Source organism: Tigriopus californicus, chromosome 8, assembly GCF_007210705.1.
Source record: "Tigriopus californicus strain San Diego chromosome 8, Tcal_SD_v2.1, whole genome shotgun sequence".
In the NCBI taxonomy this organism is placed as follows: Eukaryota; Metazoa; Arthropoda; class Copepoda; order Harpacticoida; family Harpacticidae; genus Tigriopus; species Tigriopus californicus.
In genome coordinates, this window is record NC_081447.1 from 7,805,463 (window position 1) to 7,817,689 (window position 12,227).

Here is a 12,227-nt window from a genome sequence, read left to right on the forward strand (position 1 = left end):
GGTTGCATAAAAGTAAAAAAAAGTAAAATATGTGAGAGAAAACCAAGAAGGGGCCGGCCGTCAACCCAAAACAGTCTCAAATGCTTTTAAGCCTACAGCAAAAAGCAATTTTATCAGCTCCATCGCCCATAATCTTGGCCTTCACAGGTCCACTATCTCTTAACAAACCGAGATCAAGAAAATTGGTGACAGAGAGACTTCTCTGTCTTCCTTCCCATTCCTTTTTAACGGATATTTTCTAGATTTGCTTGGAGATGGTGGATCTGCGAAGGCCAAGACCGTAGGTAATTGAGCTGATGAAGGTGCTGCAATCACTTTGTGCATCATTGTTGATGGCATTTGCGTCTGTTTTGGGTGGACAGCTACTGCTTGGTCTATTATTTTCCAGATTCTCTCCATTCTTGTTTGACCTGAAATCTCGAGCACAGTCAAAGAGGTAAGTGAATTCCACTTTCGACAAATCCGCGCGAAGAAGTGTAGCAAAGTTCTAATACTTTTTAGCTTCCCTTTCTTGGGTAGTGCTACAGGAGAATCTGCTTTGAAAATAAAACTAATTATCTTGCTAAATTAGTAGAAACCTTTGAAATTTCTACATGAAACCTGTATAGCCTTCAAGAGACCAACTACATAAGTATTTTTTTTGTCAAATCTTGTTCGGTGCATGCAAGAAGTGATATGTTTCGTTATTGTTCGGATTGATTTCAATCCCAGCGGTTCTGCATGAATTGCCGTTGATGTCAGTGCAGTTGCATATGCATGCGCATTTTAGGTGAATAAGTAAGTGGGTAGCATTGCGACCGTCTGAAAGTTACGTAACAAGCAAGTAATCATTCGCTTTTTTCCATGAAGCACTTCCGTCGTCGACGAGACGACCCGACCCCTCCGCCACCAATTTAGTTCATTTTGAAGCCTAATGAAACACCATTTCAGCTTGATCTTTCAATTTGGATAGTCCCCAAATGAAATGAACTTGAATTGGGCCCAATTGTAAACATGGAAATTTTGAATGCTCCCCCATGGTTTTGTTTCATCATGCTAACAATCATTTGACCCCACAAGTGACAGTAACGCGATGAAATCTGATTCGTATCTTCGATTTGTCCAAAGGTCAACATCATCTTTTGGTTGGATAGCTTACTTGGTTCTATTCATGGAAAGAGGCTCCGTCTCCTCCTCTTTGGCTTCCTCTCCGATGGAATCAAAACTTTTGAAATCATTGCCTCTGAAAACGCCAATATTTTTTTTTCCACCTCCACCACCACCAGTACCAGCGCCACCGCTACTGCAACCACCACCTCCACTACCAATACCGCCAGGTGCAATGTGCCGATTGCCGGACGAAGAATTGTTGCCCATTTTCAATCAACTAATAACTGTCAACACTCCGGAGGGGGGAAATCGCCCGTTAAACCATGGCCAGATTTCAATCACGGACCATAGCTCATTGTCACTTGCCGCAGAGCACTAGAAGGAGAGCAGCCATTCTGGAAAACTTGAAAACTCCATCACCATGCCTAGCCGTGAGACACACGCACTCTGTCGGTTGGTGGCTCACTTGCTGGGAACTGCACAGTGACTTGTTCTTGTTCTTCTTCTCCTTCTCCTCCTCCTCCTCCCTCTTCCTTCTCAGGCCTCCGTGTTCACTTTGTGATGCACTCTCGGGGCTGCTCTCTTGCTTCAATCGGTCTTGTTCCTCCGTTCCTTCGTTCCTTTGCTCGTTTGGTCGTTTGGTCGTTCATTCGTTGTGGATCTGCTCTCGGCCATAACGGCCTCAAGTCGTCCTTCGTTTGCATGGGGAAGCAACCTCAGTGGCATTGGGAAAGCAACGCAAAATCCTCCGAGCTCAGCTGTTGATTGGATTCGGTACGTCGTATGAGTCGTATGAGCTAGACATGAACATGTGTCCTCTGGAGCAACTTCAGAGGTCGAGTTTGTTAGCCCTGAATCCTGCTACGAGTTCTCTCTGTATTTACGTACTTACGTTCATACGTCCGTACGTGTGTAGTACGCTTAAAACACAGTGGCAAGACGAGGCAAGACGAGGCAAGACGAGGCAATGCAGGTCTTTTTCTTCTCGCCTCTCTTGAGTCCTGAGTCCTGACTGACGTCACGGGTACAAGTATGCGCCCATGATCCAAAGTGACATCTTAAGGGATCATAAATCGCTGGCAAATATCTGACCACCACGAAATGCAACCGCCGGCCTAACCTCGAAGTCTTTGACTAAAAGCATACCGCAGCATTTCTAACAAAGCCAAAACATGGTTTGTCAAATGAGGAGAGTCTGACGTTGACTTGATCAAAGAAACAAAACATCCGATCAGTCATTCAAAAATAGCTGGGACAGATCTAAATGAAACTGAATGGCTTGCTTCACAATTCATTTGTACTCTTCTCATCTTGAGCATTGACATTTACGTCAGAAATCTCTTTCATAACCTAATCTAACCTTCGTGTTTAAAAAATAATTTCGAGTTGTAATCAAATCCACTAAACCCATGAGGGCAATCATTCCCACACATGTGCCTTGCCGCCGTTTTTACTGTGTCCCTTAATACCTGAACAATTACTGATGTTGAGCGTTCATTTCAAACATGGCCCTGACTTGAGCTGCTGACACGTCCAGTTTATGAACTTTTTTGTAGTGACTAACGCGCGTTCCCTCTTTCGGTGCAGATTTTTTCGCAGTACTGACATGGGAATCGAATATTTGTGTGTTTGGCAATGACATGCTTGGTAACATTGGAGTATTTCGTGGACGAGTATCCACAGATATTGCACACATTCTTCAAAGTTCCCGGATTCGTTGGACCATGCTGTGAATCTCTGCTGCAAGAAAGGGAAACAGTCGGGTTCAATGCCAGACGTCGAGATCATGTTCCGAGGTTTGACATCAGGGTGAGCTAGGGAGGAGATGTCCCAACACGGCACAAAGATGCATGGGGTAGAGCGGCAGTTACGGTTAGACCACAACACAATGCACGGGCACCTAGCTATGTCTCGCTCTACTTTTCTCGAGCATTGAGGCCTTTAAGCAATTTACAATTGGTTTCTTCAGGTTGACCAGATTTCGGGGAAGACTCTTTTAGAAGCACAATTTCCAAATTAACTTACCTTCTTGCACCCACTGTAGCCTATTTAATACCCAGGGTTTTTTTAAATTAGCAATCTAGCTTCTTGTACCTCAAACTAGAACTGTTTCTTAACAAATTCCCAAGTCTGGGATTTTGGCGAGCTGATCTATGGGCCATCCTGGTTTTTCTAGTTACTCTCCACCCACACGACCTTGACGGCCAAATAATTCCTGACTTGTGCCATTACGTAGTACAACAATTCTGCTTGTGATGGAACTGATCCAGTCCCATAAATCGGGTACTTTGAGATAAGTAGAACGATGCTCGCCTAGAAATTAATTGTATTCTTAAAAACTTAATGACATTCTTAATTGCTTGGTGACGAACGACTTGGCTTCTTTTGGGCTCAAGTGTAAACTATCAAAATTTCAATGGAACATGATTCGCAGAAGGAATTCAGGTAAATGAAATAAACTGAGGCCGTTTTGTTAGCAAAGCGTTTGGAAGGATAATAATAATGATACCTTATCTTTCTATTGGTCAAAAGGTCATGGACGAATTGAGCATCAATTCAAGTGAGCTTCTTCCAGCATGGCTCTTATTTGAGAAGCCGACATGCTCAGCTGGTGAGCCGTTCGATAATGGATTACTCGTTTATCCTCCTGCCCCGTGGTTTTGGAGCAAAATTGGCATCGAAAACGAATATTTGTGTGCTTGGCAATGGCATGGCGAATCACGTGAGATCTTTTCTTGGTGTTGTACCCGCACACCTTGCACACGAAATGCTTGTCCTCTCCGTGCATTTGGTAAACCAATTCATTTGCATTTTCTGGAGTGAAAATAGATTTAAGGTAATAGTACTATGAGATTGATGAGTCAAAGCGCTCAAGGCTCTACTTTGAATTTTTGTTGTGGCGAATCAAGTTTTTTGCAAAATGATGACACACTAAGAGTGTATACGATTCAAATAGTATGTATGTCGAATGAGTATGACACGTCATTGAGTTAAAGTAATGGAGATATTTTTCCCGTTGATATAATTGTCAAGTACATAGAGCCTTACAATGTTAAAAGTGTGACAAAAATCCTTACTAGACCAACTAATGCACAGATGAAATCGAAATTCATCACAACGGTTATAGAAAAGGATGGCTGGTTGAGATAAGGGTAATAAAACACGATCCGCAAGTGTTGTCTTTTCTGATGTTCTTCATTCAATCATTCTGTTCTTTCTGATATATTACAATCGTAGACTCTTTTTGGTCTTGATAATGTCTAGCTAATGGAAACTGATCCAAAATCTGTTGTGGAAACAAAGCTTTGACGTCTGAATCAAGATTGATGATTGGTTTTGTGGGATTTCAGTCAACAATCTCACCTTCCAATTTAATGCAAACATCTAACTTTGGCCATGTTGTTCAGTTTGCTATTTAATGAATACTTCTAGCTTGCAAGCTGGAATGAATAATAGGCCGCGATTGATGATCGAGAAAGACGTGTAAAGCGAAACATTCGATGTATTTGTAGGATGTGCCAAAGCGTGTCTGAAACAGGTCCAGTGGGTTTATGAGTTTACAATATTGCGATCCTCCTCCACCATGGCCCTGATTTGTTGAGCACTGAGACTCAAAGCATGAATCCTTTTATAATGAGATACTCTATGGGCCTCTTGAGCGAAACTTTTGTCACAAAAATGACAACTGAAGCGAATATCTGTGTGCCTAGCAATGGCGTGCTTAATAACGTCCGTTCTTCGTAAGGCGTTGTATCCACAAATCCTGCACGCGTGTTTGGACGTTCCGGGGACTTGACGAATCAAGTCCGTTGGATCAACTGTAAGAAACGGAAATTCTACCGTCATTGATAACTATCCATGATCACATGTTTCGCACTATGAAACCTTTTCCATTTGTGGTATGCCATGGACATGGATATGCCTACAACCAAAATGAATCATGTCACTCTCGGGCACAATGTTGTTAGTCACAATGAGCAATTTGATGATCTCATAGTTATAGATCAAGATGCTTTAGCGGCCATCAGGGACTTGAGGCTTTCGAGCTATCCTGTCCCTGATGGTGTGACATCTCAATTTCTGATGAGATGCTCACTGGTTCTGGCTCCTGTTTTCTCGTACTTCATACGTTGCATCTTGGATCAGGGCAAGTTTCCATCTTCACTAAAATTGGCTCACGTTGTTCCAATTTTTAAAGGGGGAAATAAGTCGCTCCCCAGCAACTATATCTCTCTTAGGGCCCTCCTTTTTATAATATTCGTTGCCCCGTTTCAAAAGCTTAGTATTACTGCCAGTCCTCTCTCTTATGCTGACGGTACAAAGTTAGTTTCTAATAGGAATGGCTAAGATTCAACTAGCCTTGCAAAGGACTTGGATCGAATCTCCTCATGGGTAACTGAGAGTAATATGGCCCTGAACGGAATGAAATTCCGCTCAATGACCTTCGGATTAACTCTTTTGAATACTCCACTCGTAGATAATGAGAAGTAAGACTATGAGCTGGTTTCCTCCATGAAGGATTTAGGTGTAGTCCTCCAAAGTAATGGAAAGTTCGATGAGCATGTCTAGTTGAAGGGGGTAAAGCTTTTCAAATGCGTGGTTGGATATAACAGACGTTTAAGTCGAGAGACAGCATCACGATACGACATCTTGAATATGCTACACTCATTTGTGATCCAATTAGTTCAGCAGGTTTACAAAAGGTCGAACAAGTCCAAAGATGTTGTACAAGGAATATCGAAGGGATGAGAAAGCTCTCATATTGGGAGAGACTAAGAAACTTGGGACTGTTAAGTGTTCAGAGAAGGTGCGAAAGGTATCTGATATTGTACGTCTTCAAAAATGTCCGTGAGCTTTATCCCAATCCAGGAAGTGGGGTCAATTCTAGTGACCGTAGAGGCTTAATGTGCGTTTTGAGAGCACCTTCAAGCCCTCGAGAATCCAGGCTGGTTCGAACAATGAAGTCCACATCTCTTCTTTCTCGGGCTCCTTCATTGTTTAATTTGCTTCCCTCTAATATTCGTAGGGAATACGTAGCCTTGTTGATCCGGTGGCAACTTTCAAGTCGGACTTGAGCAAACTTTTCGATAGCATTCCAGATCAACCCTACATTCAAGGACTAGCTCGGTCTGCCAATTTAAATTCGTTAGTAAACCAAATATCATATAAAGATTGAAAGTTAATAGATACACGAATTATAACCTTTCATTTTAAAACTACTGGGGATTTCATTCCCCGTAGCGGTTAGAAAGGCCATGAAAAAACAAACCAAAAAAAATAAAAAATACCACGCTGTTGGGACCATTACATAGAGGCATGCCTATTCCAAGAAATTGAATGTATCTACCACAATGTAACTGAAATTGATCCTTTTGTGACAACGAAATTGAAATGAATTATATTTTTTTGTCAAGCAATAGTCTAATAGCTGAAAGGATTCATAATCGCGAGGATCAATAGTTATTTCTTTCCAGTTCAATCATTTCTCGAATTTGGGGCGCTGTCACTTCCAGCTTGTGCACTTTTTTGTAATGAATGACACGCGTGCTCTCAGCAGTCCAGGTTTTGTCACAATATTGACATGGGAACCGAATGTTTTGTGTGTTTGGCAATGGCATGCTTCGTGACGTCCTTTCTTCTTTGGGCATTGTAGCCACAAATCCTGCAAGCGTAATTTGACGTCCCTGGGATTAGACGAGCAAAATCCAATGGATTCACTGCAAGGAACAATAAATCCAATGTCATTTATCCTGCTATTCTCAGAGAGCGCGTTTTTGAGTATTCAGTAATCATTGATTTGGTTTGGTTCCTGCAAACAATTCTTTGCTTACTACCAAAGTAATGGCTCAATGACAGAAAATGTAAATTCAGTTTCGAAGCCGTTAAGTGTAGACTGTATCCTTGTTAGGTTCGTCTAAAACTGAGTGCCTAATATTCGTTAATGTTGAGTAGGATGTAGAATTCAATAGAGATCGGAGTTTGACCAAATGGAATTTGATATTCAGACTATCTTTCTATTTGGAGATGTAAAAAGATATGTAAAGAAATAAATCATTCATCAAATTTCCAAGTTTTCGTTCATTCAAGTATCAAGGAGGCTAAATAGCCCATAAATTTAACAATCGATCTTGTCAATCTCAATCATGGCCCTGATTGAGCGCTGTTACGTCAAGTTTATGCACTTTCTTGTAATGTGTAACTCGCGAGCCCTCATTCGGGCAGATTTTGCTACAATATTGACAGGGAACCGAATGTTTGTGTGTTTGGCCATAGCATGCCTCGTGACGTCCTTTCTTCTTTGAGTATTGTAGCCACAAATCCTGCAAGCGTAATTTGACGTCCCTGGGATAGGACGTGCAAAATCCAACGGATTCACTGCAAGGAACATAAATCCAACGTCATTTATCCAACCGTTTCAGCAAATGCTTTGTCTGGTATTCAGTAATCATGATCATTGCTATAGTTTGGTTTGCCTGGCATCAAGTTGTCTGACTACCAAATAATAACTTATCGACGAAAAAATGCAAATTCAGTTTCAATGTTGTAAAGTGTAACCATCTTTTGTTAGGGTCACCTAAAAAGGATAGGGTTCCTAATACTCATTAATGCAGAGTACGATGTAGTATTCAATGAGGATCAGAGTTTGGTCAAATGGCAGCTACTGATGAGAATGAGTAAGAATTTCATAACAAATTCAACACACTTGCTTGGCTAGCCCTGGAATAAAACCAGGGGGAACCAAATGGAAAGTAGAATTCAGTCCGCTTATGCCCATTATCAGAAAAGCCTTTATCGAAAGGAAAGCAATTAAAAATGAAACATGTATCAAAAATTTTATCACCAATTCTCTATTTCATTTGCTTCAGTCTCGTATATTGATTTCTCGAACTTTAGTAGCTAATTTTCGGAACAAATTGGCCCCTATTGGATTGCGGGTTGCTTTGATCTGAACTTAATCTGTCATACCCCTGAATAAATCTGTATATGTGTATATTGGCGCTCACCTCATTGCAATTGTCATTGCAAATAAGTTGCTCTGTAATAATTTGAGATTTTCATCACGTTGAGTTAAATTACTTTTTTCGGCTATCATAAGTGTTAGAGAATATAAAAAGAGTTGGGATTTAGTTACTGTTTCAGATTGCTCATCCAACATATTCTTCTTTTCCCTTTTGTTAGCTCGCACCTACCTAGGCAAGGCAGAAGAGGCGCTACCTCTGTCCAAGGAGGCCTCTACCCTCCTTCTAATGAAAAGGAATCCTACGTTGAAAAGCATTGAAAAAGAAACCAAGGCATTCTCATGAACTGGCGAGGTGGAGTTATTCATTACCGCTCTGTGGTAACACGTATAAGAAAAGGTAGACTTACCAAGTTAACAAGGAGATAAGAGCCTAATTCCTTATTACAAATGATTGCAATGCAAGTGTCAAAATAGGGAAAGGCTATCCCGTTTTTCTATTTGGAGATGCAAAGAGACTACTAAAGAAATAAATCATCAAATGTTTTATGTTTCTGTTCATTCCAGGTGTCAAGAGAGCTGAATAGCCTATAACTTATTCAACAATCGATCTCGTCAATTTCCAACATTTTCCTGATTTGAGCTGCTGTCACGTCAAGCTTATGCACTTTCTTATAGTGAGAAAACTCGCGAGCCCTCTTCAGTGCAGATTTTGGAACAATATTGACAAGGAACCGAATGTTTGTGTGTTTGGCAATAGCGTGCTTCGTGACGTCCGCTTTCTTGAAGAATTATAGCCACAAATCTTGCACGCATAATTGGACGTTCCCGGAATTTGACGAACAAAATCCAATGGATTCACTGCAAGTAACAGAAAATCGAACATCAATTACGCTGTTTTTTCTTTTCTTAATATATTGCTCAACCATTGTTTGTCCTATTGCATTTTTTTTTTATGTGTATCCAAATATCTAGGCGTCTATAAGTCCACGTAAAAAACTCAAGTTCCATTTCATTGGGAATTGCACATTCATTTCTTTTAGTATATGTCTGTGTGGATTTTTGCAATTTTAAAACCCTTATAATCAATTGCATCTGCCCTGCTATTTGCTAGAAAAATAGCTCCTGGCATTGTTTCTGAAGTTTTATATATCACTGTTTGATTTGCAGTCAAACTCAAACAATGTCCAGTTCAATTTTCAGATGACAGAAATGAGAAGTGGCATTCTGTTTGAAAATTCTAGCTCTATCACTTTCCCTGATTGGTCTCTTCAACAAATCATTTCCCTAGTTTCTTTTGTCACTTTAAACTAATCCTCTCTTTGTTATGAGAAACACCAAGTGCCAATTTTGGTGCAATATTGACATGGGAATCTAATGCGTGAATGTTTCAACAGGGCATGCCTTGTTACTTCCGGCATAGAGGAAGTAACATAGAAGGGTAAAAATCGAGTTTGTTGTGTTTTTTTACTGCAGCTGAATGGGTAAATAGTGGAAAGTGCAATTCCTGCCTATTGAAAACAGCGCCTCTACAATCACAAACTATACCTAAAGCACGGTCAGCTGATATTCATTCGCTCTGAAAACTAGTTTGCCTGGTAGGTCGCATCTCAGTTTCTAGGTTTTTGCTTCCTCTATGTTCCACCTTTATTGGATATTGTAAACAAACATTACAAGCGTACTTGGAAGTTCACTTGGATTTAGCGAGCAAAATCCAAGGGATTCATTGCAAATAGAAGAAAATCAAACGGAAAACATCTAATGGAAACTTTGAGGTTGGAGTGTCATAAAGCATCAATCTTACAGAATGAAAGTTCTAGTTGTTCTAAAATTTGCCTATATTGGTTGTGAAAGATAACCAAAAAATAATGAAAGGGTAATAATATTTGACAAAGTAGTAAATATAAAAGGCAATTCATTTTCCCATTTTTATTGAAAAAAAACGTCATAGTATGGATTCAATCAAAGCATTGATACACACAAAACTAAAAAGTGCTAAGTGCAAATTAGTTGCTCCAGACACCCTTGGAACGTATAGGTGGTCCTAGATCATTATCAAGAAAAGTATGAACACTGGCACAGACCTGATGAAGTCAGGGCCGAAATAAGGGTTTGGTACCCATGGAAAGAAAATGTTACAAGAACATTTGTCAATGATCTCTGTTTTCAAGCTCAACCATTTCCCTGATTTGAGCTGCTGTCACGTCAAGCTTATGCACTTTCTTGTAATGTGTCAACTCGCGAGCCCTCGTTTGGGGCAGATTTTGCTACAGTATTTGACATGGGAACCGAATGTTTGACGTGTTTTTGGCCATAGCGTGCTTCGTCACGTCCCTTTTCTGGAGAATTGTAGCCACAAACTTGGCAATGCGTAATTGGACGTTCCCAGAATTTGACGAACAAAAATCCAATGGATTCACTGCAAGTAACATAAACTCCAATGTAATTCATGCCTCTCATCCACTGGGTTAGGGCTGACCCAAGTAAGAAATTTTTCATTTGCTGGTAGGGAGTGCTCAAATCTGATCAATGATTTATTATGGTCGGATCGATGATGTTATATATAGTTGGATATAAATCCGAGGAAAGATACGTTAAGGATAAGGACAAGTAAAGCCATTGATAAGTAAATTGAATTTAGATTTTTATGCGTCCAAGTTTTGTTCAAGGCTATCAAGCACGGTTCTAGAAATCGGTAGATCTGTATGTAATGGCAATCTAAAACACTTCAGTTAGATTTCTTCTATCTTTAGAAAAGTTTTCCGTTTTGTGTTGATTGACTCATCATCTGAAGCTTTTTGGCAATTGAGAAGAAAATAGTGGCTGAAAATGGCAAAATTCCCATGAGAGAAAAGTGGCAAAATGGCAAGAAATGCTTTCAAAGTCCATTTTTCCCGCATTACTAAGTTGGAACCTGATTCCAGTTGTTTAAGGCGAAAGAGTGAGTCTTAGATAAAAAAAGAGATTCAACTTATGCAGAATGATACGAATATTTTTAAATCTTTAATTTCACTTCTTCGCTGTACAAAAAGTGGGCTCAGACCTTTTGTTATCGTTAAAGGAGCATCCTACGCATTATTGGCGGACAAGCTCGTTTTATCTTATCTCAAATCCTCAAAAGACAAGATCGAGATCCTCCGACCGCATACTTTGAAACATGAAGGATGCAAGTTACAATTGTCATACACAAATGTCTAAGTATGGACATTAACGTGGCAATTAACATTCCATTAACTCAAAAGGAGCTTAGTCCATTTTATATCTCAAATTGTGTGATTGTTAGACTAAAAAAAACACTAAAAATACTCGCTACTCGTTCTGAATTTCATCTCCAAGTGGCCTTGATTTTTTCGTTTCTCTTTGATAAACTGAAGGCAACTAAAAGCTTTTATGGTCAATCTTCCCTGAAATTGTGGACTAGCAATACGAAATGGGTATATTCCTGTTAAACTGTACTATGAATAGGAAAGGTCTGTAAAAGTCTTGAGAGCATTATTGAAGGTTACCTAATTTTTAAGCACCGTGTGTTCAAGACTTGATCTTGGCAGAAGCGTTTCTCATGGGAAAGAACATTTCATGTTTGGTTGAACTAGGTTTCTTGAGCTTGTTTAACAATTTTGCAACAGTTCTTCAGAAGGGCCCATGTCCTTCATTTTTTGGACTACCTTGGCTTTCCATCGTCTTTTCCATCTTGAAGAAATGATTTGTAAATCATCTAACAGTGAGCCAAATGGTCCACAGGGGTCTTCAAATTTCCGAGAAACGACCTGACAGGTATTCTTGGATCGTTATAACCAAATTGGCAGACCATTGGTTTTGTGAAACTTTTATAAATTTTTGGTTGCCCACAGCTCATAGTCGTAATTAAAGTCAACCAAAGCTTTTCTAATGCTCCTGATTATCTGGGGGGGTATATTTATAACGTCAGAAAATCTCGAAATTTCACTTTTCAGCGTGGCTTCAATTGGGAGTACATGTTTCTTTCTATGATTCTGTCAAGTAGAATTGAGGTTGAAGTCGCCAACTTCCCTAAGTTACATTTTAACCTTGACAACCAGTCACGAGTTATGGAGCCTTCAAAGTGGCGGCAGATGTAAATTGCCCACCTGCGCAGGCAAAGTGAATCTTCAATGGATTCTACTGAAAGGCACAGTTTTCTGCAGTTGTTTCGAAACGCTTT

General features: G+C 40.0%; 2 protein-coding genes and 1 long non-coding RNA gene across 6 annotated transcripts in view; 1 reads left to right on the top strand and 2 right to left on the bottom strand.

Moving 5' to 3' along the window:
• The window catches only part of LOC131885267 (5'-AMP-activated protein kinase subunit beta-1-like), a 16,401-nt gene that overhangs the window by 3,433 nt on the left and 741 nt on the right, over positions 1-12,227 (bottom strand). The window contains exons 1-2 of one of the 3 annotated variants that reach the window (XM_059233275.1): positions 1,536-1,872; positions 1,139-1,464 (exon numbers count right to left, since the gene is read on the bottom strand). The exons of 1 other annotated variant lie outside the window; for it this stretch is intronic. In XM_059233275.1, coding sequence (XP_059089258.1) covers positions 1,139-1,356 — 218 coding nt within the window. In that variant the 5' untranslated portion in view covers positions 1,357-1,464; positions 1,536-1,872. Of the gene's footprint in view, positions 1-1,138; positions 1,873-12,227 lie in introns of those variants that run through there. One more of the 3 variants, XM_059233274.1, reaches the window with a different exon arrangement.
• The window catches only part of LOC131885264 (broad-complex core protein isoforms 1/2/3/4/5-like), a 53,713-nt gene continuing 44,167 nt past the window's right edge, over positions 2,682-12,227 (bottom strand). Inside the window, exons 2-3 of one of the 2 annotated variants that reach the window (XM_059233257.1) lie at positions 3,599-3,903; positions 2,682-2,829 (exon numbers count right to left, since the gene is read on the bottom strand). In XM_059233257.1, coding sequence (XP_059089240.1) covers positions 3,641-3,903 — 263 coding nt within the window. In that variant the 3' untranslated portion in view covers positions 2,682-2,829; positions 3,599-3,640. Of the gene's footprint in view, positions 2,830-3,598; positions 3,904-4,596; positions 4,908-12,227 lie in introns of those variants that run through there. The other variant, XM_059233249.1, reaches the window with a different exon arrangement.
• On the top strand, positions 3,308-8,408 carry LOC131885271 (uncharacterized). Its single transcript, XR_009373815.1, has 3 exons — positions 3,308-3,534; positions 3,622-3,925; positions 8,269-8,408. It is a non-coding gene; the product is annotated as an uncharacterized LOC131885271 (long non-coding RNA).